Source organism: Rissa tridactyla, chromosome 16 (genome assembly GCF_028500815.1).
Source record: "Rissa tridactyla isolate bRisTri1 chromosome 16, bRisTri1.patW.cur.20221130, whole genome shotgun sequence".
In the NCBI taxonomy this organism is placed as follows: Eukaryota; Metazoa; Chordata; class Aves; order Charadriiformes; family Laridae; genus Rissa; species Rissa tridactyla.
Window position 1 is genome coordinate 7724553 of NC_071481.1, and position 26929 is coordinate 7751481.

Below are 26929 nucleotides of genomic sequence, written 5' to 3' on the forward strand. Positions count from 1 at the left end.
GCGGGAGCCGTGCCGTCCCATTTCAAGGTTGAGCGGTCGGGAATATCAATCTGATAATTGTCATGCTACAACTGAAAAATCAAATGGAAGGCGGTTAGAGGACCGCATTATAAATTGATTTAGTCCTCGGACAAGTTTCCACCTCCCCCGGCCCCGGGTTTCTCCGCTGAGGATGGAGAGAGCTGCGGGTACCGGAGATGCAGGCGTCGGGGTACATCCTCCTGCCCTTTTTCCCTCCATCCCGCACCATTTCTTGGGGGTGGTGGGGGGAGGAAAGCGCGTTTTGGGGCTTCCTATCGATTTTTGAGCGTGTGGATATTAACCCCTCGGGGGTGCTGCCGCTTGAAGCAAGGGAGAGAAAACATTTGTGCACCCCCAAAGCCAAGCCGGGTTCCGAAACACCGCAAAGAAAACGGGCTGATTCCCATCGGATTTATTTCCGGGCTCCCCGGATTTCCTCTCCTCCAGAAACCGCACGTACTCAAGCTCCCAAAACCAGGGGATTTCGGTACCAAATAACCCTCCCTTCACAGTCAAAAAACAGCTATTTCAGCAAAAAAATTCCCCCCTCTCACCCCCCCCCCCCCCAAAGTTTCAGCGCAGCCGGCACCCGCTGAGCGCCCCCCCCCCCCCCCCCCCCCCAGCTATTTCTGCTTCTCCAAGTGCCCCAATATATACAGATTCCTTCTTTATACAGGTAATAATATACATCATATTTATATATATATATATTTATATATATATATAGATATTCACACGCAGACACACGGACGCCTTCGGAAGAGCCGGCACCTCCAAAGCCCGCAGGGAGGTCGCCGTTCCCACCGTTAAAAACTCCCTCTCCCCACGGCCAAAGCTGGTTTGGTTTTGTTTTGAGGTTTTTTTTTTTGGGGGGGGGAAGCCCATTTTTCAGCTTTTTTTTTTTTTCTTCCTTAGAAAAAAAAAAAAAAAAAAAATAAAGGGTGGGACCACCCCCGGCAGCTTTTGGGTGGGTTTTTGTTTGTGTTTTTTTGTTGTTGTTGTTGGTTTTTTTTGTTTTTTTGTTTTTTTTTGAGGTAGGTGCCGGGTGGATGGAGGCGGCGGGTGACGGGGGGGCGGGTCCCGGTGTGCTATAGCATCAGTGGGACCTGCCAGATGAGCAGGGTGCTGTCGGCATCGCCGCCCCGGCGCGGCGACTCGGCGTTGAAGTTACGGTAGCCCCGACCCCCCGAAACGATGGCCACCGAAGAAATCTCCTTGCGGGGGGAGTCGCGGGCGCAAGGGCGGCTCCGCACCCAGACGTCGGGGTCGTCGGCCATCTCGTAGATGGAACCGTCCTCCTCGGTGTGCGCCGGCGTCCCACCCGCCGGCGCGTCCCGCACCGACAGCAGCTGCCCGGGCAGGTGAGAGGTGGATCGGAGACGATATTGTAATAAAATCCCTTTTTTTCTCATTTCTCGAGGCGGGGGGCCATCCAGCTCCGCCGGTTTCTCTTCTTCACCCTCTTCTTCCTCCTCCTGGTCGCCTTTTAGCACGTCGGGGGCCAGGGTGCTCAAAGCCACCGCCAAAAACTCCACGGGGCCGCCGTGCCCGTTGAGGGACACCATGCCTTTTCCTGCCAAAAAAAAAAAAATAAAACAGAGGGGTTTTGTTAAAAAAAAAAAAAAATAAAAAAGAGCCCAAACCTAAGGTTGCGTCCACATAGGGTGGGGTTTTTTTTTTTTTTTTTGGGTGCTGACCGGTGATTTTGGGGATGCCCTCCAAGCGGGGCACGGGCAGCAGCACGATGATGCCCTGGTCGGTGCCCACCCAGAGCGAACCCTGGCAGATGAGGAGGCTGGTGACGCGGACGTGTTTTTGACCTACAAGAAGAGGGGGGAAGTGGAAATAAATTAAAAAAAAAAAAAAAAAAAAAAAAAAAAAAAAAAAAAAAAAAAAAGAGGGTGAGGGATGATTTCACAGCAGCATCTTCCCCGATAACCCATCCCCAGGGGATTTTTTTCCATGACGAACAAGTGCCCCCTCCCTCCCTTCCCCAAAAAGCAAGCGGCATCTTTGCAACAAAGGTCTCCGTGCCGGGAGAGCGCTACAAATATAAATAAATAAAAAGAAGGCGGCGGGGCGGGGGGGGGAAGAAAAAAAGTGAGGCTTCTAATGGCAAATGAATATTTTATCGCCAGGACTTAGCGCTGCACGGCGTCGGACTCAGCGAAGCAATAGATCTGCGGAGATGCAACTCCGGTTTCTCCGGGAGGACTTTATTAATGACCTGTCGAGTTAAAAAGGATGAGGGAGCGCGAGTTCAAAAACGCACTAATACCCAACGCTCACTCGCCCGGGAAGAAGAGGAAGTGATAAATATTTTAACATGCCCTAAAAAAAAAAAAAAAAAACCCACCAAAAAAAAGGCGACTTAACGCAAGTATCTTGCTTATAACTAATTACGCAATTATGTCGCTCGGTAGCTGGAACAAGGCGGGACACAACCTTGCGAGCCCGGGGGGCGTGAGAGCTGGATAGGTGGATGCGGTTGGGAGACTGGACGGGAAAATGGGTTGCACGGGGCAGCGGGGGTGGGTGCAGGGATGCATGGATGGGGGGCGAGGATGCAGGCGCAGGGGCGAGGACGGGGGGCGAGGACGGGGGGCGCGGATGCAGGCGCGGGGGGCGCGGATGCAGGGCGCGGGGATGAAGAGGGGTGCGAGGATGCGGGCGAGGATGCAGGCGCGGGGGCGAGGACGGGGGCACAGGGATGAGGATGCGGGGGCGAGGACGGGGGCACAGGGATGAGGATGCGGGGGCGAGGACGGGGGCACAGGGATGAGGATGCGGGGGCGAGGACGGGGGCACAGGGATGAGGATGCGGGGGGCGAGGACGGGGGCACAGGGATGAGGATGGGGGGCGAGGACGGGGGCACAGGGATGAGGATGGGGGGCGAGGACGGGGGCACAGGGATGAGGATGGGGGGCGAGGATGCAGGCCAGGATGCAGGTGCCTGCACCTGCAGGGATGGGGCCGAGGATGCAGGCGCAGGGATGAGGACAGGGGCCGAGGATGGGGGGTGAGGATGCAGGCGCAGGGATGAGGACGGGGGCCGAGGACGGGGGCCGAGGATGGGGGGTGAGGATGCAGGCGCAGGGATGAGGACGGGGGCCGAGGATGGGGGGTGAGGATGCAGGCGCAGGGATGAGGACGGGGGCCGAGGATGGGGGGTGAGGATGCAGGCGCAGGGATGAAGATGGGGGCCGAGGATGGGGGGTGAGGATGCAGGCGCAGGGATGAAGATGGGGGCCGAGGATGCGCACACATGTACAAGGACGGGGTGCAGGGGTAAGGTTCACACACAGGAGCGCAGATGAAAAGAGGGGATGCATGGATGCTCCCAGGGGGAGGAAGATGCAAGGATGGGGTGCGTGGATGCACGCACACGTGCAGAGATGGGGTGCAGGGGTAAGGCGCACACATGGGAGCACAGGGGCACATATGGGATGCATGCCTGAGGATGAAGATGGGTGCACCCACAGTGCAGAGATGGGGGTGCGTGGATGCACACGCAAGTGCAAAAGATGGGGTGCAGGGATGAGGTGCACGCATGGGAGCACGGGTGCAAGTATGGGAGGCATGGATGGGTGCACGGGGATGAAGATGGGTGCGAGGACGCAACCACAGCACAAAGATGGGGTGCGCAGATGCAGGCAAGGATGCCCACAGGCACAAATGATGGGGTGCGAGGATGCAACCACATGTGCAAAGATGGGGCACAGGAATAAGGTGTCCGCATGGGAGCATGGGTGCAAAGACGGGACGCATGGACGCACGCATGGGGATGAAGACGGGTGTGAAGAAGGGGTGCAGAGATGCAAAGACGGGGTGCATGGATGCATGTAAGGGTGCCCACAGGCACAAAAGATGGGGTGCAAGAATGCACAGGTGCAAAGATGGGGTGCACAGATGCACACATGTGCAGAGATGGGGTGCAGGAATAAGGTGCATGCACGGGAGCACAGGGGCACATACGGGATGCATGGATGCACGCATGGGGATGAAGATGGGTGCAGGGATGCACCCACAGTGCAAGGATGGGGGGCGTGGGTGCAGGCAAGGATGCCCACAAGCGCAAAAGATGGGGTACAAGGATGCACACACAGGTGCAAAGATGGGGTGCAGGGATAAGGTGCATGCATGGGAGCACGGGAGCAAAGATGGGATGCACGGATGCACGCACGGGGATGAAGACGGGTGCAAGGATGGAGCGGAAGGATGCACACTCAGTGCAAAGACGGGGTGTGTGGGTGCAGGCAGGGATGCCCACAAGCGCAAAAGATGGGGTACAAGGATGCACGGGTATGAAGACGGGGTGCAAGGATGCACCCACATGCGCGAGGATGGGGGGTTAGGGATAAGGTGCACGCATGGGAGCAAAGATAGGATGCATGGATGCTCGCGTGGGGATGAAGATGGGTGCGGGGATGCACCCACAGTGCAAAGACGGGGTGCGCGGATGCACGCGAGGATGCCCACAAGTGCCAAAGGTGGGGTGCAAGGATGCCTATATAGGAATGAAGATGGGTGCAGGGATGCAGGCAAGGATGCACCCCCAGTGCAAAGACAGCGTGCGTGGATGCAGGCAAGGACGCCCACGAGCGCGAAAGATGGGGTGCGAGGATGCAGAGGTGCAAAGATGGGGTGCAGGGATGAGGTTCACACACAGGAGCACAGGTGTAAAGGCGGGATGCACGGATGCTCCCATGGGGATGGAGATGGGTGCAGGGATGCACCCACCGCGCAAGGATGCAGGCAAGGATGCCCACGAGCGCCAAAGATGGGCTGCAAGGATGCAGAGGTGCAAAGATGGGGGGCGTGGATGCACCCACAGTGCAAGGATGGGCTGCAGGGATAAGGTGCACATGCAGGAGCGCAGGTATAAAGATGGGATGCTCCCATGGGGATGAGGATGGGTGCAAGGATGCACCCACGGTGCAAAGATGGGGTGCGTGGATGCAGGCGAGGATGGCCACAAGTGCAAAAAATGGGGTGCAAGGATGCACCCACATGTGCGAGGATGGGGTGCAAGGAGAAGGCGCGCACAGGGGAGCACAGGCAGACAGACGAGATGCACGGATGCACGCACGGGGGTGAAGCTGTGCGCAAGGATGCGGTGCAGGGATGCACCCACAGCGCAAGGATGGGGTGCACAGACGCAGGCAAGGACGCCCACGAGCGCAAAAGACGGGGTGCAAGGATGCACGGGTATGAAGACAGGGTGCAAGGATGCACGGGTATGAAGATGGGGTGGACGGACGCACATGCTCATGCGAGGATGGGGTGCAGGGATAAGATGGGCTGCGTGGATGCACGCGCGGGTGCAAAGATGCCACCAGCTCCAGGCTCCACAGTCAAGGAGGAGAGACCCAGCGGTCCAAGCTGAAACCTTTACGCCTCTCACCAGGTAAATTCCTGCCGCAGTTTCTCCGCAAATCAGCACAGCCATAACGCGACGCGTCCGCGGGGCGATGCCCCAACCTGCCCGTTAATTGCAATTAAGAGCCAAGAGGAAAGAGGAGCTCACCCGGCAGGACGAAGGTGGTCCTGGTGGCGATGTTGATCTCCTGCAGATGCTCCAGCGTCTCGGTGTGGAAGAGGCGGATGGAGGAGCCGGAGGAAAAGGCCATCCAGACCCCGCTGCCCGCCTTGATCATGTGCGTGACGCTGGCCTCCGCGTCCGGATGGGCCTCGAAGGTTTGCTGCCGGCAGGGGGAAATGGCGGAAAGGAAATCAAAAGGGTTCCTGCCTAAAATTGCCGCGAGCTCGAGCTCTCTCCAGGAGATGCAAAGCTCCACGGGGAGGGGACCGGGGTGACCTTGAGGTCCCCATCCCTCCTCGCCAGCTCCGGCTTGGGCAGAGGACACCGAAACCAACCCAGGACCAAACCGTCCTTGGGGCTTTGGTTTTTTGGTTTTTTTGTTTGTTTTTTTGGATGACGACACAGCTTTTCCCACTCCTCCTCCAGGGTTTTGGTTTTTCTTCTTTAAAAAGACTCGCTTGCCGGACTAGGTGCATCTGCAAAACTCATCCCGAGATGGGATGAGACCTGCCTGCTTCTCTCCTACCCCGAAAAAATCAGCGATTAAAGGCTCAGCCCCCCTGCGAGAGCTATTTGGGGGTCACGGACCGGTCCATCGGAGCATTTCCCCTACCAGATGCAGGACGCAAACTGCAGGAAAAACACTTTTTTTTCTTTGTGTATCAAAAAATCACCCCCCGCTGCAGATTTCCCAAAATAAAAACTCATAATAGCATCAAAGGATTAAATCACTGGGGGAGAAACCTGCACGCAGCGACTTCGCCTCCGTTCCTCCTATGGCTTTGAAGCATTTTTTTTGGTTTTTTTTACTTCAATATTTGCTTTATATATTAAAAAAAAAAAAGAGGAATATTGATCCCCTTCCCAGAGAGAACCACTGTAGAGCATCCCCCCCCCCAAAAAAAAAAAAAAGCTTGCCCAAAACGGGGGCGAAGAGAGACTTTTAGTGACCTCCCCCTTATCCCTCAACCCCACGTGGGATTTATTCCCCGCTGGTTTATTCCCGAATCGCTGGTCCCATCCAGGCAGACCCAAGACCCTAATTTCACAGCTCTCCATCAAATGTTATTTTCACCATATCCCCCATCCCGACCCCCGGCTTTTTTTTTTTTTTTTTTTTTTAAAATTTTACCTCCCCCATCACTTTTCCTCTGCAAAAATTCCCACCCAGCTCCTGTCGGAAAATAAAAATCAGCGACCGAAAAACGAAGCCAGTCCCCGATGCATTATTCATCCCCGGCACCGCCGCTAGGCTGGATTTACGACAGCTAATACATGCAAAGTAAGTTTGGGCACTAAATGTGAAAATTAAAAGGTGGGAGAAAGTTTTTTTGGTTTTTTTTTTCTTTTTGGTTTGTTTTTTTTTTAATTTTTTTTAAAGAAAAAAAGAACTACTCAGCCTTCCCTGTTTATGCAGCCGCGGGAGAGGTCTCAGCATCCTCCTCCCGTGACTCAACGTCGGAGGGAAGGGACCCAAAAAGTGACGAAAAGCAGCAAAAAAAAAAAAAAAAAGGTTGTTTGGGGGCAGGGATGCGCATCCTCTGGGGCTCACACCAGTGGGATCCCCCCCACCCCCACCCCAAAGCCATCACTGTGTCCCCCCGTGGATGCAGCACTGGGGGGGTGTGTGACGGTGCCGGTCCCTACCTGGGAGCGGAGGCTGGTGGCATCGAGGACGGTGACCTGGTTGGCGCAGCTGGCCCAGAGGGTCTCCTCCAGCGTCAGGAGGGCTCGCACGGGGCCGGTACCCACGGGCAGGCGGGTGGGCTGTGCCGTCACATCCCACAGCCCCCCTGCAGCGGAGATGGCAGGATAAGGATGGGGGAAGTGGAGGGCGGGGGGGGGGGGGGATAGGCAAGAAGACGCTCAGCAACAAGGAAAAATAATCAAAAATAATCAATCCCCTTTTGACGGCGGCTTCAATCACCCTAAAGGGTTGCTGGGGTCGGCCACGAACCCCTCGTGTCCCCCCCCCGGGGATGCCCCCGAGCATCTTCATGCCACAACCAAAAAGGACGGAGGTTAGTTTGCACGACCCCCCCCCAAAGCCCCTTTGCCCCCACGCAAAAAGCTTTTCCGCAGCAAACAACCGGGGCACCTGCAACGCCTGGGCACGTTCCTCGCTGGAAAAAGCCAAAAATCCCCCCTTTTTATTTTTTTTTTTTCGTTTTTTAATTTTTTTTTTTTTTTTAAAATGTATTTGCTTTTGAAGCGCCACTCCAGAGTGGTGCTTCATCCGATTCATCCGGGGCCGATCTGGAGTATCTCCGGGAACAGCCTCCAATCTGGATTTGGATGAATTCGCCACCAGCGGCGGCGGCCGAGGAGCTTCAATAGATAATTGCTCTCCTTTTTTTTCCTTATTCCCAATACCTTTTTTTTTTTCTTTTTTTTTTTTTTTTTTTTTTTAATTAAAACCACAAGATCCAAGGGATAAAAAGAGCCCTTCGGGCGCTCGGGACCTGTGCTCCCATCGGCGGGGGAGTTTGTAACCGAGCCGCCTTTTTTTCAGCAAATCCTAATTTTCTCTTTTTTTTTTTTTTTTTTTTTAAAAAAAAAAAAAAAAAAAGGAGCTATTTTGGGAAAGCTTTTTTCCTTCCAAAAGGCTGGGGATAAGATTAAAAAAACCCACCCCGCAGCCCTGCCAGCGGCTCCCCCCTTCCGCGTGCGTTGATGCCCTTGAGATTAAATTAAAGCCGCTTCATTAATTGGCTCGCGCCGGGGCTATGAAGACGGGAAAGGGGACGCGCGGCACCCCAAAAATGCCATTTAAATGGCTTTACTGGCTCCGGGCTGGCCTGGGTGTTGCTCGCCGCAGGTTATTTTCGAGCAAATGAGGGGGTTTTTGTCCAAAAATAGGCCATCGCAGCTCATTATTTGAGGCTCTTTCCTACCCTCTAGCGATGAAGCGACGGTATTTAACAGCCCAGGCGAGGAGTGCCCGGGGAGGAAGGCTTTCGGCAAGCCGCAGCCTTGCGCTGAGCCGGAGACGGGGAAAATTAACCCAAAATCGAGCTAATAAAGGAAGGAGGTGTTGCATGAAGGGGGTTTGGAGGGGATCGCCTTGGTTTATAGCACCGAAAAGGCGATTTTTTTTATTTTTTTTTTTTTTTGGAAAGCAAAAAGCTCGAAGGGGTCTTTGGGTATCCCGGCATCGGAGCCTTCCCGCAGCCCCCGAGCGCAACCACCCTCCGAGCAAACCCTTCGCTGTGGCAGAAACCCTGCGCCGGGACAGTTTTCCGTATGTTTTCCCCCCAAAACTCTTGCCTTCATCTTGGTAAAATAGCAAATTTTATTTTCTCCCCCGGGGAGGAAGGCTTTCGGCAAGCCGCAGACTTGCGCTGAGCCGGAGCCGGAGAAAATAAACGCAAAATCGAGCTAATAAAGGAAGGGGGTGTTGCATGAAGGGGGTTTGGAGGGGATCGCCTTGGTTTATAGCACCGAAAAGGTGATTTTTTTTTTTTTTTATATTTTTTTTTTTTTTTTTTTGAAAGCAAAAAGCTCAAAGGGGTCTTTGGGCATCCCGGCGTCGGACCCTTCCCGCAGCCCCCGACCAAACCCTTTGCTGTGGCGGAAACCCCTCGCCGGGACGGTTTTCCGTATGTTTTCCCCCAAAAACTCTTGCCCTCGTCTTGGTAAAATAGCAAATTTCTCCCACCACCACCTTGAGCTGGGGGGGGGGGGAGGGACGAAATAAGGGGGGGGGGGGGAGGACGAAATAAGGTGGGGGGGGAGGACGAAATAAGGTGGGGGGGGAGGATGGATGAAATAGTGGGGGGGGGAGGATGGATGAAATAGTGGGGGGGGAGGATGGATGAAATAGTGGGGGGGGGAGGGAAGTAAATGAAAGACGGCGCTTTTATCACCGTTTTAGCGGCCAGCGCATCTCGCTGGCTTGAAGAACCTCCCGCTCCCCTGGTTTTTGGGGTGTCCCACCAAAAAGCTTGCCTCAAAGCATGCAAGGGGGTGCCGGGGGGGGGGGGTTAGGGATTGCCCTCACCGTTGCTCCTGGGGTAGGCGGCCACGGTCCCATCCTGCAGCCCCGCGAACAGGTAGTCGGGGCTGTGCTTCAGGCAGAGGACGGGCTGCACGCCGGGGCTTTTGCAGGTCAACAAGCACTGCGTCCCCGTGTCCACGCTGCCGTAGACCGCGATGCTGAGGAGGCAAGCGAGGGTGGGGGGGTTTGGTGGGGGGGAAAGATGCAGGGAGACCGTGCCGGTCCTCAAGGTTCGGTGCCGGATGTAGGGAGATGGGGGGGGGGCTTCACCTGCCATCCCGCAGTCCCAAGCACACGGTGGGATGCGGGGCTGCCGGGGGTTGGTCGGTGGTGGGTTGGGGGTCCCGGGTGCCCGTCGGTTCCCCTTCGCCCCCCGCCTCCGGGATGTACTCCATGCACAGCACCGGCGAAGCCACCGGGAAGGACTTTACCGTCCGCGGCACGGAGCGGTTGAGGGAGAAGATCTCCACCTGCCCCCCGGCGCCTTCCTGGCCCCCTCCAACCTGCGGGGAGCCGAAAAAAAAAAATAATGGGCGTTAGCACCAGCCAGGAAACACTGGAGAGGGGGGTTTGTGGCCAGCTTGACCCCAAACCTGGTGGGTTTTGCCCCGTTTCGGGGTTGGTTTTGCTCACCCAGAGGTAGCCCTGCGGCAGCGAGGTGCTGACAGCGGAGAAGCTCAGCAGCGAGGACTGCACGGGGTTGTGCACCGCGGCGGCGAGCTGGAGGACAAACCGGAGTATAGGGGTGGGGGGATGTCCACAACACCCCCAAATTACCCCAATGCGTGCAAGGTTTTGGTGCGCCCCCCACCCCCCCCCCCAAAAATCAGGATGCAGCCGAAGCCCAGTTTGTTATTTCCAAGTTTTCCAGGACGGATTGCACCAGTTTCTGCCTTCGCAACCAACTGGGGTCACACCCCATCCACCGCGGGATTTCTGCCTTTATTTCCCCCCCCAAAAAAAGCCGGATGTAAAGGGGAAGGAGGTAATGGGGTGGGGGGGGGGAAGGTTGGCCATCTCTCTTACCTGCAGGTCGAGGGCCTTGGAGGAGAAGGCGGGCATGTGGCAGGAGAGGATGGGACACCAGAAAGGAGCTTTGCTCTTCTTGTCTTCGTCGGGACAGAGCCAGCCCGGCTGGTTCTCCTCCCCTGCGGCCAGCGGAGGAGATACGGAGGATGGTCAAGCCCCCCCCCGCCCCCAGCGTCTCTCCCCTCCCTGATGAGACCCCAAAAATGAGTCATTTGGGGCACAGAGCTCTCCTTTCCGACCCCAGCCACCAGCGTCTGCGGAGCTGAGGCACGTCTCGCTCCGTTCCTCCCAACTCTTGCACCCCACGGCAGCCAAGCAACTGCCCCGAACAGCGGCGGAAACAACCCCAAACCCCAAATAATATATATATATATATATAAAAATGGGAAAAAAGATATATATACACCCTAATGTGTTTCTTCACATTAAGCTTTAATGCGTTTTCCTTTCTAACTCGTGGATATAGGATTATCCCCTAGGCATCCCACATTAAAAAAAAACAAATAAACAAGCAAACAAACAAACCCCCAAAAGCACATAAACTGCTAAAAACAAGAGAATCAAAAATCGTTCCAGCCCGGGGGGATCTAAGCACTCAAACAGGGTTTCAATTTTTTTTTTTTCTTTCTTCCATTAAATTTTGTTTTTTTTCTTTCCTGCAGCAGCTGGTGGAGTTGAACGGGAATAGAGATAGGGAAGCGGCAGGAGGGGCGGCTCCTCCCGTTGCTTATTCATCCCATTTCATGGAAAAAGGGTCAGCCCCGACACCGTGGGCACGACAGCCAAGGGAAACCCATCGTCACACAACGCCGTTCCAGAGATGCCAGCCGAGAGCAGCGAAACACAAAGCATTTTGAGCCAGAATTACCGATTCCCAGTATTTCCGGCATGCAAATCCCCAAAATGTTCTCCGTCACCTTGCTCTGAATTTTTTCCCCCCGCCCCGGGCTGAAGCAAACCTCCCTTCTGCTCCCAAATTGGGCTTTTCGAAGCAAGGGTGATGGCAAACAACACGCCAGGGGGCTACTCACGCAGTCCTATCTTGGCCAAGTGCAGGCGGTTCACCCAGGAGATCTTGCTCAGGGGGTTCGGAGTGATGAAGACCACCATGACGCTGATGGGGCGGCCAGACCTGCGTAGGGAAAGCACCACCAGGTTGGTCTTCAGCCTCCTCCTCCTCCTCAGGGTGGGAAGAGCTCACCCATGATCTGTAAACTCACTTGTCTGGTTTCCCAGGCAGCAGGAGACGGAGGCGGCACTTGTTGGCGGAGTGGATCTCCTCCTCCTTCACCTTCATCATCCTCTGCAGGGCCAAGCACCAGTCCTGGGCCACCGTCATGTTCAGGTTCTGGGGGAAAAAGTCATAAATCGTGGAAGTGCCTCCAAAACACGCCTGAACCAACCCCAAATTTCATCATCCATGGGGCTCAGGAGGGGGATGACAGGTCCAGCAGTCCCTGACGAACCACATGGTTCTACCCAACCCATGAGTTTGACCACACTTTGGCACATAGGTACCTGGTAGGTGCCATGCAAGGTGCTGATGAGAAGGGTGATCTGCTCCACCACCGCCAGGTCCTTCTGCAGGTCCTGCAGCTCCTGGAAGAGCCGCGGTGGCCCCAGGTAGACTTTATCTTGGGTGGAGAAATGGAGAAATGAGGTCCATGGAGGATGCTCCATCCCAACCCATCAAAACCAGCCCAAGATCAAGGGATGGGTGCTCACTGTGTGAAGACTGCCCGGCCGGCGCGTGCTTCTTGGCGCCAGCGTTGTGGATGACGACGTTGTCCTTGTCGTAAGCGCCGCTCTCCTGCCCCACCTCCACCACCTGCACCTGCGGGAGGGCCGTGCTCCACTTCACCACGTATTTGGGACCCAGGGGCACCAGGCTGCTAATTTCCAGCTGGCCTCTGCCGAGGGAGGACGCAAAGAAATGTATGTAAATAAACCGCGGCTCGCCCTGCAAGCCCTTGCAAAACGCATTTTCGCATGCCGAGCCCCACGGGCAACCCCACGCTGTGCGTTGCTTCATGCCTGCACCCCCGAAACGTGGGGCACGCAACCACAGCAGACCACACTCGGCACCTACCCTGGGTTCACCGGCCTGGAAGAAGGGGGGGAAAAAAAAACGATGAATAAAGAGGTGTTATGGGAAGTTCAAGGAGGGTTTTTCCCCCCTTTGAAGCATCAACCTCCACCAAGCCAGGAGGTCCCAGCAGGCTCCCGGACCCCACACCGGCTCCAGGACCCCACAGCACTTGGGGATGAAGGCTTTGCGGGGAAGCATGCCAAAAGTCGGGGGGAAACCACCCTAAACCAGGTGGGTTCCTCCTCCAAAACAAGATGGGGTGGTTTTTAAAAGCCCTTGGGGCAGAGCTAGCAAAACCCACCAAGCTCAAATATTGAGGTGGGGAAGGGGAAAGGCCGCTACGTCGATGCTTTGCGAAGTGATTTTTGGGCTCTGGGGTCAGCAAGCACGTACTTGAAGTTGATGTTGGCGCAGACCAGCATGTCGTTGAGGAGGAAAACCTTCCGTTCCTTCGACTTGATGAGCTGGCCCCGGTCGCCGTAGACCGTCTCCGTCAGCGTCTCGCAGAGCAGGAGCTGCCGCTGCCCCGAGCTCAGCAGCTGCGGAGGGGACGGAGCAGGAGGGGGGGTGGCTCAGCCTCAGGGCTCTTGCAAACCTCCTGCCCCAAAATTTGGATTGCTTTTCCCCTTATCGCAAGGGGTTTTCCTCCAGCCGGGAGCACGCATGGCCCCGAGCTCTGATGAGTTGGCCGCACAACACGCTCCGAGGCCGCACGATGCAAAAAAAACCCTTTGCACCCTCTATGTCCAACCACCAGGGGAGCCCTGAAAGACCAACGGTGACCCTTTCGCAGCCCTTTTTGGGCTCCCTCTTCATCCCCCGGCCCTAAATCCTGGTCCCAAGGCTGCGCCGGCGGGTGCCCCACTGCGGTTTTTGCCACCGTGGCCATCCCCAGCCCAGGATGTGTCGCAATAGCTTAATTTAGGGTGTTGTTTTGTTTTTTTTTTTTTTCCACCAACGGTTGCAAAATCAGTCAGATGAGACAAGGAAGTTTGTCCTTGCTTTTCCCTGGAGGGGAATTTCCTTGTGCCAGCCACAAGATTTGTTTTTGCTCAACGTCCCTTCAGAGAAAACAGGGATCCTGGCTTCCTGAAACCCCCGACGCCGAGAGGAAGGTGGAAGCTGCAAAGGCTCAACCACCAGCTCCAAAACCCCGCTCATCACGAGGACGAGGAGGTGAAGCTGAAGGACCCACCTTGTTGAGGCTGCTGCGGTCGCTCATGCTCTTGCTGAGCTGTTGGATTTCAGCCACCTGGTCGGCCAAGCGCTTCTGCTCGTTGAGCTTCTCCGCCAACGTCTCCAGCTCGGTGAGGGCCAGCTGGAGGGACAGGCGGTCCGCGTGGCCCTTGGGGGTGTTTTTCAGCATGTCCTGGAGCAAGGAAAGGATGGGGGACAAAAGCCACCCCAGGAAAATCAGCCTCGTTGGGAGATGCTACGATTAGAAACTCTTTTCATAGATTCATAGAATGCATTGGGTTGGAAGGGACCTCTAAAGGCCATCTCGTCCCACCCCCCTGCAGTGAGCAGGGACGTCTGTAACTAGATCAGGTCGCTCAGAGCCTCATCCAGCCTGGCCTTGGATGTCTCCAGAGATGGGGCCTCCCCCACCTCTCTGGGCAACCTGGGCCAGTATCTCACCACCCTCACTGTGAAGAGCTTCTTCCTAATGTCTCATCTAAACCCACCCTGCTCTAGGTTAAACCGTTGCCCCTCGTCCTATTTTGGCACCTCTGAAATCAAAGCTTGGAAGACGAACCTTGAGAAAGGCCCCAAAGCTGCCACCAAAGTGCCAACCCAAATATGTGTCCCTTGCTAAACCCTTTCCTGGCCACAAAAATTAGGGTGCAAAGCAAGGTGGGTGCTGGTGCCCCTCGCCCGTACCTGCAGGAGCAGGATGAACTGGGGGAACCTCTGGATGGGCTTCACCATCAACCCGTAGAGCGTGACCCGGTCGGCGCTGGCCATCTGCCTCTTCTGCAGGGGGAACAAGGCAAAAAAAGAGGAGTTTTGACCCCTAATGGTGACCGGAAGCATCACTCGTCCACTTTTGGGTCCTGCTGACCTTAAGGAAGTCGAGGAAGGCGGGTTTGGTGAGACAAGCCTTCTTGATGAGGGACATGGCAGTGGTGAAGTTGTTGACGTAGTCGCTGTAGACATCCAGCACCATCGACTTGGAGAACTGGGGAGAGGACAGGAGGAGAGCCGCGATGGATGGCGTGGGGCTGCCCCAAAAAGGGGGGGGGCCGGCAAAGCGTGGGGGTGCTCAGGTATTTTTTGGAGTGATGCTGAGGATGCTGGTGGTACCCCAAGTTGGGGATGCATCACTTAAATCCTCCAAGCGCCCCTTGCTACCACCGAGAGGGGTCCAGGGGGAGGTTCAGCAGCGGTCCCCCAACTTTTCCTCCTACCGAGGCCACGAAGAGGTCCCCGATCTTCTCCGCCGAGTCCCACTCGGCCACGCGGGAGGCGAGGGCGATCTGGAACATGGAGTGGCACTGCAGGATCTCCTTCAGGCGAAAAAACACCACCTGGCACTTCCGAGCGCTCAGCACCTTCGGCTCCATCTCCATCAGCGGATTCCTGTAATCCTGCGGGAGGTGCCGGGGCATCAGCATCCCTGCATCCCTGCTTCCCTCCCCCACCCCCCGCCAAAAAAAAAGCACCCCCAAAAGAAGGGGATCCCCCCACCTGCAGGATGCGTTTCAGGGAGTCCACGTAGCTCCGCTCGCTCTGCACGATGGAGCCCAGGATGTGCCGTCGGACCACCTGCAACGACGCCAGGGCTCAGCCGTGGGGTGTGTCGTCATCGTCGTGGTGGTGTTCCCCCCCCCCCCCCCCCCCCAAAATAAAGGGGATTCAGGGGGGCAACGTGGGCACAGCGCGCCGCAGAAGTGCTGACGCGGTGGTATCGCTTTCTGCTGACTTGCCCTTTCCCCGGTTGCTCAATCACGGGACCAAGGGGAAGCCGTGCCACCCCCCCAAAACACCACCACCCCCACCCCCGCACCGACCTGCTGTGGGCTCAGCCCCTCGGGCATGGGGCCCAGCTCCGGCGGTGGGTGCTTCATGTCGGAGACGGTGACCTCCAGGAACCCCGTGTCCTCCTCCTCCGAGTCCCCTGCAGGGCAAAAAAAAAAAAAAAAAAAACAAAACACAACCAAATGCCAAAAAACCCCACAAATTTAGATTTTTTTTTTTTTTTTGGGGTGGGGGGGGGAGGGGGAGGTGTCTGAAGAAGAGCCCCATCAGCCAGGGGATGCCTTTGGGTCCGGAGCCACCAGCAGAGATGGAGGCCAGCGTCCTCCCAGCATCGCCTGTCTGTCCCCAAGCTCCGGCCGCTGTCACCGGACACCGGCATGAGTCAGGCTGCGAGCAGGGACAGGAGCCAGGTCCCCACAGGGAGGGGACAAAAAGGGTGTCCCCCCCGCCCCCATCCCCAAAAAGCCACCCTGGTGGGAGGAAAAGCCCCCCCCCACCGTCCTCCTTCCAAGGGCGGGTGCGAGCAGGGAAAATGAAGAAGGGGGGCAGGGGGGGGAGTGCGGAAAAAGGAGCCAAAAGCAGCAGGCAGAAGAAAATGGGGAAGGCGAGAGGCCGGCAGGGCACACAGCGGTCCCTTACCCGAGGCCGAAGCGGCTGAGGAGGAGGAGGGCGAGCGAGCCAAGGCGGCGTCGCCATGCAGGGACGGCCGCTTCTTCCACATGGCCGCAACGCCCCGCTACGGCCACCCCGGCCCCATCCCCGGGCGCCTATAAATAGCCGGTAACGGGGAGGACCGGCCGAGCGGGAGGGGAGGGTGCTGGCAGCCGGCTGACCTTTTTCCTTCCCTAATTTTGGCAGGGAGGATGGCCGCCCTTGGCCGCTGGCTCCGCAAAACTCCCTTTCTCCCCCATCTCCACGCCGCCGGGGACGGGATGCTCTGCTGCACCCCGGGGGATGGGGATGCCCCCCATCACTCTGGGGATCCCCTCCAAAAGCATTTTAAACCCCCCAACCCGCGGCGGGGACATGCAGCAAGGCTGGGGACACACACGCCGGATCCCCCCTGGGCAACCCCGTCCGAGCCACGAGGTTGCCCACCGGGATCCTACCTCCCCCGTGATGCTCCAGGGAGACCCTCGAGCTCCAGCGGGCGGGCGGCTGCTTTTCCGCCTCCGCTGCCCTCCTCCTCCGCTCCCCATCCCCTACGCGACAGTGGGAGTGTTAAGAAAACACACCCCACCTCCCCCAAAAAATCACTATTTCGGGACGGATCCAGCTCTGCATCCAAGGGGTGCACCCAGGGGCGCTGGCGTGGTGGGGTCACTGTTCCCAAAGGGACACGGGTGCTTGGAGAGAACTGAACCAACCGAGCTTGCACAGGGGTGTAAAGAGTGGTGGCGGGGGATCAAATAAAAGCTTAAAACGCAAAAAAATAAATCAGCAAAAGGAAAAGCTGAAAACCATAAGGATTCATAACGACGGAGCTGGTTTTTTAAATACCCTCAAAAAAGGCTTTTTTTTTTTTGGCTCTCAGAAGCGACAGGGGAGGTTTCCCCCCTTACCTGGCGCTTCTTTCCGGTGCAGGAACGTCACCTTCCTCATCACCGCGATCTTGGTCTTCTCCAAACCGTCCTTGGTGCCGCTTTTGGCCGCTTTCATCAGCTGGGTCATCTGGGCAGGGGGACGAGAGGGAGCGGGCAGCTCGGGGCAGCACTGGGACCCCGCTTTGGGTCCAGAAACGGCAGTGCCATCCCCTCGGAGATGTCCCCTCCAAGCATCGCCCCCCATTTCAGGTCCGGATGCGGTGGTACCACCTCCTGGGGGACATCTCCTTCAAGCATTGTCCCCCATTTTGGGTCCAGATGCAGTGGTGCCACCCCCTTGGGGACATCCCCTCCGAGTATTGTCCCCTATTTTGGGTCCAGATGCAGGATACCATCACCTTGGGGACATCTCTGAGCATCACCCCTCACTTTGGGTCCAGATACAGCGGTGCCACCCCCTTGGGGACATCCCCTCCAAGTATTGTCCCCTATTTTGGGTCCGGATGCAGGATACCATCCCCTTGGGGATATCTCTGAGCATCACCCCTCACTTTAGGTCCAGATACAGCGGTGCCACCCACTTGGGGACATCCCCCCCAAGTATTGTCCCCTATTTCGGGTCCTGATGGAGGGCACCGTCCCCTTGGGGACATCTCCTCTGAGCATTGTCCACCATTTGGGGTCCAGATGCAGGGCTACCAGCCCCTTGGGGACATCCCCTCTGAGCATCATTCCCCATTTCGGATCCGGATGCAGGGTACCATTCCCTTGGGGACATCTCCGACCATCATCCCCCATTTCAGATTCAGATACAGTGGTGCCACCCCCTTGGGGACACCTCTGACCGTCATCCCCCTGTTTCGGATCCGGATTCAGTGGTACCTCTCTCTCGGGGACGTCCCCTCCAAGCCTGGTCCCCCATTTCGGGTCCAGATACAGCCATGCCACCTTCTTGGGGTGGCATCTCCGAGCATCGTCCCCCAGTTCGGATCCAGGTGCAGCAGTGTCACACACCGCCCCCCACCCCGGGGGGATGTCCCCTCTGAGCATCGTCCCCGTTTTCCCAGGCAGCCCGATGAGGAGGAAGAGGAGGCAGGCAGCCGAGGAAGAAGGATGCTGCAGCATCCCTCCTCCCTCCGCAGGGCGAGCAGGCGCGGGCAGAGCGGGAGCATGCAGCGAAAGCCGGCAGGAGGGAGTTTTACATGGGAGAGCATAAAAATCGGGGGGGGTAGGGGGGGGGTTGGCCTTTCACCCCTCCAATCGCAGCATTTTTTGCCCAAGCTGACGTCGGCGTCGCCTTCCCAGCCCAAACCAGTCATAAACCGCCAACTTGGATGGTACGAGGCTGGGAAAGGCTTTGGGCTGAAGTTGCTACACCTCCCAAGAATCAGCTTCCCCCACCTGATTTCCACCCCGTATCGGGAGGGGGGGGAGGGAAAACAAAAAAAAAAAACCCCAAAAAACCCCCCAAACCCCCCCCCAAAAAACAAAAAAAAAAAAACAAAAACAAAAAAAAACTTTCTCAGATCCATCTATCCCGGGGTGGCAACCTCGCTTGGTCCAAACGCCCCTCTAAAAATTTAAAAAAAAAAAAAAAAAGGAAAAAAAACACAGAAAAAACACAAAAAAACCCCCCCAAACAGCCAAAAAAAGCGAATGATTTGGGCAACGGGAGGACGGGGAGCTGCAAGACAGATAGATGGAGGCATGAGAGGCAGCTTCGCGGTGCTTAATTCCACTGGGTTGGGGGTTTTTTCCCCCCCCTCTTTGGGGGGATAAAATGGGATGAATTCGGGCTGGATAAACTCCGGGAGGGTTGTTGTTTTGGTTTTGTTGGTGGTTTTTTAGGTTTGGTTTGTTTTGGTTTTTTTCTTTTTTTCTTCCCGGTGGGAAATTTGGGGGATGAGGGACGAGGGACGGAGGAGGGACGGTACCTTCCAATCGTACTTCTGCTTCAGCTCCTGCATGTCTCTCCCCCCAACTCTTAAAGCCAGGATGTCCCTCTTAGTCCTGGCGTATCTCTCCTTTAGTCTATTCAGGTCTGGAGAAAGCTGAGCCCAAAGCAAACCAGGCGGGAGGAGAAGGCAGAGGAGGCGAGAGAAGGCAGAGAAGAGATCCAGGTAAGCAGCCCCCAAAAAAAAATTAAATAGGAAAGAGAGGAAAAAAAAAAAAAAGAGGAGGAGAAATCACCCCAAAGCAGCACGGAATCAGGCAGCATCTTCCCCCCTCTTCCCCTCCACCCCGCACATCCAAAATCCGCTTTCGCTCGAGCCGGGAAGGGAGCAAGCGCGGGGAAAAGCAGCGGGCGCGCGCTCCAGCAGTGCCGAAATGCAGCGAGGAAAAAGGGGGGGGTTTGGGGGGGGGGGGGGGGGGGGGGAGAAAATAAAAAAAAGGAAGGGGAAGGAAATTTAAATAAATAAATAAATAAGAAAGAAATGAAACCCCTGAAGTTTCGGGCTGGCTTCGCACCGGGCGGCCCCGGGAACCGCGGCATCCTCTGCTTCAGCATCTGGGCTTTGACCCTCCGGTGCCTTTACACAAGCAAACCCAAGGGGGGGAAAACAAAAAAAAACAACAAAAAAAAAACCAAAAAAAACACCAACAAAAAAAGGAAAATAATAATAATAATAATTAAAAAAAAAAATCTATAAATTCAAGCGTTACCTTGGGCTGGAAGGACGCCCGCTGCTTGGCCGGCTCGACCTCCGGTTTGGTTTCCTCGCCCGAGTCCTCGCTGTAGCTCTCGAACTCGCTGGAGCTCCAGCCCAAATCCTCGCCCGCCCGCGGCCCCTCGCCGCGCTGCACCTCCTCGTAGATCAGGCTCTGCTCCCGCCCCGGGCCTGGCAAGCCAAAACCAGCTCCTTCGCCTTCCCAAAAAGACCATTTCCCCTCCCCAAAAAAGCATTTTCCCCTTCCCAGGGACCCACAGGAGATGCCCCAAATCCTCAGGGTCTCGCAGCCCCCTCCGGGAACGCATCTGCCTTCATCCCTCCCAAATCCCAGCGGGTTTCCCAGGGTTATTCCTCTTCTAGGATGTGCTTTCTCCTTCCCGGAGCGTGCCTCGGTTTGCCCGGCTGTAAAATGGGCTCATGGTCCCTGGGGAATGGCCGGGGAGGGGTGGGGGGAGGTTTGTCCCTACCGTCCTGCTCGGCATCGAGGGTTTCACAGGGGACATCGTCGTAGATCACATCGTCCTCCACCGCCGGGAACTCGAAGCGCTCACCTTTGGAGGGGCAGGGGGGGACACAAAAAACCCCCCAGGGACTCAGGTCAGCACCCGAGGATCAAGCCAGGGTGGAGAAATCCTTCCCAAGCCGTGGCAGGGTTTGGTTTGGGGTTTTTTTTTTTTTTTTTTTGGTTTGTTTGTTTGTTTTCCAGCATTTTCACCCACCTCGGCGGCTGCTTTTCCTCTTCCAGGTCTGGGCATCAATGTGGGGGTCTCCACCGGCCTCCCCATTGCTCACCCCCACCGGCAGCCTGCGGGGAAGGGGGTCAAGGAGCACCCTGGGGTGCAAACCCCCCGGGATTGGGTGCAAACCCCCCGGGATTGGGTGCACCCAGGCCCCTCACCCCCTCCATAACCCCCCCTTCCTATTCCAGGGGTTCACAGGCACAGAACAGAGCTCGCACCGTGTGTGTCATGTCCCCGCCCCCACCATCACACATCTGCTTCTTTATGGATTTGGGAGGACCCAGGTTTTAGGGCCCCAAAAACAAAAAAAACCCAAAAAAGGCTTTTTTAGCCTCAGAGCACGTGCTGCTGCAGGGCAGGAGGAGGCACCGGCATCTGGGAGCATGGGAAAGGGGTCCCCATGCCTTAGGGGGGTCCTACCCATCTCTTGCTGCACCCCGTGCATGCTCCTCCGGGGGGGGGGGGGGGCGTGGGGGGTGGGAGGGACAAGCTCTCCTTGCAGCCAAATTTGCATCTTTTCCCCCCAAATCCGCAGCTGGGGGGAACACCAGCCCCCTTCGAACACCCATCCCCGGGGGTTTCCTCAACCAAGGGCTGGAGAATGCCCCCACCCCCCGGTGGTACCCATAAGCCCCCCCACAGATCCCCAGGGTGCACCCCAAAGCCCCGGGGGGGGGGGGGGGGGGGTGTCTCCTGCTTGCAGCCCCTTTCGCAAGCAACGGGGAGAAGCTGGGGAAACTGAGGCACGGTGGCAGGATGCAACGTGCCAAAGGGTGGGGGCGGGGGCAGGCACAAAGCCCAAAGTTGTATTTTCTCCTTTGAGGCACTCAAAACGCCCCCAACCCCCCCCAAAAACCCCACATACCCTTCCTGGGTCTCCAGCACCAGCCCGTCTGCGGAGAGGAAAAGCAAAGAGAAACGGCGCTGGCACCCAGGCTTGTGCGGTGCCACCCGGGGCACCCAAAGGGGACACGGTGGGGACACTAGGGACCCCCCCGCCCGCCCTCCTCACCGACGCCGGTGGAGCTGGCAGCACGTCGCCTGCGAGGGGGTGCCCGGAGAACCGCTTCGCCGCTCGGCTCGGCCGCCGAGTCTTCCTCCTCCTCCTCCTCCTCTTCCTCGCTGTCCTCAAAGTCGAAGGCTTCGCCGAGGTCCTCCTCGCTGTGGGGCAGGGGGCTGGGGGGCTCCAGGGCGAGATGGTCACCTGCGAGCAGAAACCCTGTCGCTCGGTGTCCCCCCCAGCAGGGATGGAGGGGACGAGGGACGAAGGATGGAGGACGGATGGAGGGATGGGGGGGATGGAGGAGAGGAGGGATGGGGGGCATGGAGGAGAGGAGGGAGGGAGGAGAGGAGGGATGGGGGGCATGGAGGGGACGAGGGATGGAGGACAGGACGGATGGAAGGGATGGGGGGGACGAGGGACGGAGGGGGACGGATGGAGCACCACCCCCCAAAAACCACAGGATGCACCAGCCCTTCGTGTTTTCCCCACCCCAAGAAGCTGTGATGGGGATGTGTAGGACTCCCCCCGGTGATGCCCGCCCCCCCCCCCCCTTTTCTGCCCAAGGCTGGGTGCCGTCGTCCCCCCCCGCCCCCGAAAAAAAACCCTCCCCAGCTTCGGCGGGTTGACAGTACCTACTGCGGGGTGGGGGGGCAGCTCGGAGGAAGCCATGGCGCAGGGGGTCCGGATGCTCCTCCTGGGCCCTTCCCCGAGGCTTTCCTGCGGGAGAAAAGGAGAAACGGATTGAGAAGGGAGATCAGCCCCCCCAAAATCCATCCCTGGAAGAGGTGGCAAGACCCCAGGTGGGATGGATCCAGCTCTGGCTGCTGCAAAACCTTGCGAGGATGGAGAAAAACTGGTCCCAGGTCCCAGATTGGATGGCAAATCCACCCCGTGCACGGCAAATTTATCCCCTGGGGGGCAAATCCAGCTCGGAGCATCAAGCTTGAAGGTCTGGGAGGGTGGGAAGCGCCAAGCATCCTCCTTGCGATCAATGGCTTACCCGCTCCGGTAACCGGAGACGTCCGGCACGACGCCCTGAAAGGTCGCCAAGAGGAAGAGGAAGGATGGAGCAGGGACACCCCCCCCCCCCCCCGCCTCCACGCCCGAGGGACGATGCGGTGGGGAGAAACGACGCCCCGGAGGCTGCGAAGGGCGAAACGGGGTCAAACTCTGCTAATCTGGTCCCGCTGGAAGCGGCAACGGGTGCACGGCGGGTGCCACCACCCTGCTCCCAAAAGCCGTGACACCACCACCCCCCCCCCCCCCCCAACCACCACCCAGCGACCATTTCTCCATCGCCTGGACCCTCATTTCCCGTAGGAGGGGGATGCACAGACCTCAGAAAAAAAAAAAAAAAAAAGATTTATTTATTCCCCCTCTACCAAAACCCCTTGGAGCGGCAGCGCAGCGCGGGTGCAATGGGCCCATGTGGGTTTGCATTAAGCCATACAGCTCCAGGACCTATATACATATGTATATATTATTTTTTTTATTTTATTTTTTTTTATGTAGGTCTACAGCACAGCAGGAGGGAGCTGGGGGTCTGGGCCCACCTCCCACATTTGGACTTACCCCTAGAAAATGGGATACAAACCCCTTACAACCACAGCACGTGCACAAGCTGACGCTACAACCCACCCTCACCCCCCCCCCCCCCCAGGCTGCGAAGGGCTCCGCGACCCCAACCCCGTCCCGCCGCAAAATCCCCCCCTCAAAACTATCGACCCAAAACCCATCCCACCTTTTCCCAGCCGTAAAAAGAAAAAATAAAATAAATAAAAAACACACAAATCAAAACTTTTCCCCTCCTTGACCTGCGTTACAGCCGCCAATAGCCTCTTCCCAGCACTTTCGCGACAAGCCCATTGCTTCCATAAATGCTTTATAGGGATTTATTTGGGAAGAGGACCCGGGATGCTCATTTTTTCCTCCTTGCACCCTTTTCCCGGCCCTCGAAACAGCAAGCGGTTGGCGGCCGAAGCTGTGATTCCCTTCTCTCTCCCCTCTTCCCAAATTCCGGGTGTCCTCCCCTATGGAGGCGACGCCAACCGAGCCATAAATCCACGATAAACTAAGGAGATGCGACGGAGCCGAGGAAAAAAAGCCCTATTCTTGCGGCGACACCTCCAAAAAAAAAAAAAAACCAAAACAACAAACAAACAGCAAAACGAGGAGAAAAAGAATAAAACCTGGGTTCAAACGAACCCGGCGGCGGGATGCTGATGGTTGTATCCCGAAACCAGTTTGCTTACTGGTTTGCTTCGCCCTTCCAGTAACCCGACGGCTCCTGCATGGGCGGAGGGGAGGATGCCCGGCCGGGTCCCCGCGGCTGGGTGCCGGTTTTATGCCGCCTGGGGTGGGAGGTGCTGGGGGGGGCGCGTTGGGAGAAGGTCACTTCCCATTTTGACAGTTGACATAAGCTCCCACCAGCTCCCGATTTGTCCCGGGGCCGTTTATTTTCCCGGCTGCCGAGGGCGCCTGGAGATTTACCAACCTTCCAAAACAACCCGCCATCCCGACCTTTAATGGGGTCTTCCCAAATTTAATAATAATCCTGTTATTTTTCGAGTCATTTTTCACGGCGAAAACTGCCATGGTGGGGGGGGGGGCAGGAGCATCCCACGGGAGAGGGGAAAAAGCGGTGGGAACGAGCTGCTCCACCAGGGAGACGCCCCCGGAGAAGGCCGGGGGGGGGGGGGGGAAAGGGGTGGGAGGGGGGACGTGGAATAATCCAAGGAGCGTCGCGGGGAATGCGCTATATTCCGAGGACGATATACGGATACGACAACCCCCTTTGGAAATAGGGATTTAAAGCCCTTTGGAGGTGCCGGGTCCTCTCCGCGTCGCCGGCAAAGAGCTCCGGCAGCATCACGGCTCTGTCCTGACCCGGGCGGGGTTGGGGGGGGTGGGGGCAAAAAATAAATAGAGCTGGATCTAAATAAAGGCAGAAGAGCAGGGCCATCTGCTAGACCCAGCCCGGCCCTTCGCCCAGCGAGTTGGCAACTATTTGCCTTTATTTTGTTTATTTTTAGCCGCCCGCGACGGAGCGACGGGTCCCAGCTGGCGGGGAGGGCTGCCAGCATCTCCCCCCCTCCCCGGGGGGCAAGCATCCCCCCCAACACACACCGCATCCCACCCACCCCCTTTATTCTTAAATACAGGGGCTGGCAATGAAAAAAAAAATAAAAAAACCCCACCAAAATAAAAAAATAAAAATTAAATAAATCCATCCTATCCCAGCCAGGATTTACCCCGGGGGATCCCTCCTTCTCCTCTCCGCATCCCCGCCACCTTAATCCCTCTTTATAAATAACCCCCGGTGCTATTTATAAGCGATGGGGGGCGGGGGGGGGTAAGAAATAAGAATTCGCTTTTGTCTCCCAAAAGTTTCCCCCCCGCCCTTTCCTTATTAATTCCGCCGGCGCCGCATCCCGAGGCTGATTTCACCCACCTGGGTGACTTTTTCCACCATCGCCTTAAAAAATAATAAAAAAAAAATAGAATTATTCAGATTATTTCCAGCGCCCGGGACACCGGGAAGAGCGGCAAAGCAGGGATGGCCTTTAAAATAATTGCGGTCCTTTAAAATCGTGTGTTTTTTTTTTTAAAAAACACAAAAAACCCCAGCAAATCTTTGCTGGCAGGTAAATTTTTTTCCTAGGCCTCATCGCGTCGGCGCCGCGCGTTATTTTCAAGGCCGAGCGGTTCATTTCCCAGTTTCCCAAGGAATTAATCGCGGCAATTCAAAGGCGAAGGGGAATGAAGGCTCCGCTGAAGAAAAGTTATCCCACGTTCTTCAAAATTCCCCCCCGCCAAAAAAAAAAAATTGGGTGCTTTGATGCGTTTTGGTGGAGGCGGCGATAAGGGCCGGCCTGGGCGAGCGGTGGGAACGAAACCATAGCGAAAAGATGGGGGTTTCTCCCCTAAAAAAAGCCAAAAGATCCAACTTTTCCCCCCCCCAAAAAAATAATTAAAATGATGGTTTTCCCAGGAAAAAAAAAAAAAGCCAAAAGGGATGGTTATCCCCTTGGAAAAAAAAAAAAATCCATGAAAATTCACGATTCCAGGGAGTTTTGCGATTCTATTTTAAATGAAATGAATAAAATCTTAGGGGAAAAGCTCTTCCTGAACACGGCGTCCCCCCTCGGAACGGCTCTTCTGGGCAAATATCCCGCAAATATTCCGGCTAAAAACCCAAGACCTGGAAAACTGCCTCTGTTTTCCTTTTTTCCTTTTCAGTATCACCGACGAACCAGAAAAAAATCCATCCCTTGTCCAGCTCGCGCCGTGAGAAGTGGGAATGCGAGGGGGGGGGGACAAAAAAAAAAAATAAATCAGCAAAAAGTCAGAATTAAAGCACTTGAATTCAAGAAAAAGAACCTGCTTTGCGACCGTTTCTTGCGGGGAGCCCAAAAAGCCACGGAAAAGCCTCATTTCTCGCCAAAAATCCCCCCAAATTTGATGCTTATCCCCAAAGTTCACCCGCTCCGAAACTATCCCGGCAAAGGGATTGGAATCAGAAATACCGACCAAAAAAAAAAAAAAAGACAAAAATGGGTTGGTTTTTTTTTTTTTTCACCTTATTGGGGGTTTCCAGCTCAAAGTCCCCAAAAAGTTTGGGGCTTTGCTTCGTAGCAAAGCTCCAAATTACAACCTCCCCCACCCCTTTACAAGCCAGTTTTCCTCCTGGGGTCACCTTGTTTTGGCTAAAAAATGCCCCCCAAAAAATCAGCGCCAGGTGGTGGCCACCCCCCAACGGATTGGAGGTCGCCCTCCCCAATATTCTTAATTCCTCCCCCTCTTTTGGCACCGACCTATTCAATCACCCTATAAAACACCATTTTTTCCACCCCGCAAATGCATTATTTCCATTTTTTTATTATTTTACTGCTATTGGAGGGGGGGGGGGAACCTGCCTTTTTTTTTTTTTGCAAGCTGGCCTCTTGCTAAAACACACTTACTCTACTAAAAAAAAAAATAAAAAAATAAATCAACAAAACCGGTGCAAACGGAGGAGGGGGGAAAAAAAATACCACGGCGACTTCAGCCCCTTTGCAACCTCGCAGCCCAATGCACCCCATATCCAAAAAAAAAAAAAAATATCACTAAAAATGGAAAATTGCCATTATTGCTGTTAAAAAAATATCATCTCTCGCCCCACCACCCCGAAATCGCATTTTTCCCCGCAGGTGCTGCGAATCCCAGCCGGGAAAAACCCAGGAAGGATTACAACCGGTGCGAGAAAATGGGGTGAAAAAGCCCAGGAACGGGTGGAAATCGGCTCGAAGCAACAATTCCCTCCCTCCTCCCTC

General features: G+C 56.1%; 1 protein-coding gene across 9 annotated transcripts; it reads right to left on the bottom strand.

Moving 5' to 3' along the window:
• Window positions 1-647: 647 nt before the first annotated feature.
• On the bottom strand, window positions 648-23898 carry ARHGEF10L (Rho guanine nucleotide exchange factor 10 like). 9 transcript variants are annotated; one of them, XM_054222645.1, is made up of 30 exons: window positions 23432-23898; window positions 22618-22652; window positions 22250-22334; window positions 21627-21818; window positions 21480-21507; window positions 20594-20679; window positions 20342-20425; window positions 19867-20042; window positions 17221-17329; window positions 16768-16860; window positions 15691-15797; window positions 15368-15445; window positions 15088-15267; window positions 14742-14858; window positions 14561-14653; window positions 13875-14048; window positions 13073-13218; window positions 12680-12694; window positions 12316-12500; window positions 12109-12224; window positions 11811-11938; window positions 11622-11722; window positions 10588-10709; window positions 10195-10281; window positions 9832-10064; window positions 9565-9719; window positions 7212-7357; window positions 5550-5724; window positions 1719-1841; window positions 648-1594 (listed from the first exon to the last, which is right to left on the bottom strand). In XM_054222645.1, exons 1-30 carry the CDS (start codon window positions 23490-23492, stop codon window positions 1110-1112), a joined length of 3915 nt encoding a protein of 1304 aa, XP_054078620.1. In that variant the 5' UTR covers window positions 23493-23898; the 3' UTR covers window positions 648-1109. The 9 variants fall into 9 exon arrangements, with proteins under 9 accessions (XP_054078620.1, XP_054078624.1, XP_054078619.1 ...); XM_054222649.1 differs by lacking the exon at window positions 22618-22652 and having other exon boundaries at window positions 23432-23897; XM_054222644.1 differs by lacking the exons at window positions 22618-22652; window positions 23432-23898 and adding an exon at window positions 22451-22567.
• Window positions 23899-26929: the final 3031 nt, after the last annotated feature.

What these genes read in the sequence shown, in the direction of transcription:
- ARHGEF10L (XM_054222644.1), bottom strand. Translation starts at nt 22,555, where the DNA reads ATGCTCCGAGCTGGATTTGCCCCCCAGGGGATAAATTTGCCGTGCACG. An exon ending in AGGGGCTGAGCCCACAGCAG is followed by an intron (nt 15,446 to 15,690) that starts GTCGGTGCGGGG and finishes GCGTCGTTGCAG; the next exon opens with GTGGTCCGACGGCACATCCT. An exon ending in CCTTGCATGGCACCTACCAG is followed by an intron (nt 11,939 to 12,108) that starts GTACCTATGTGC and finishes TTTTTCCCCCAG; the next exon opens with AACCTGAACATGACGGTGGC.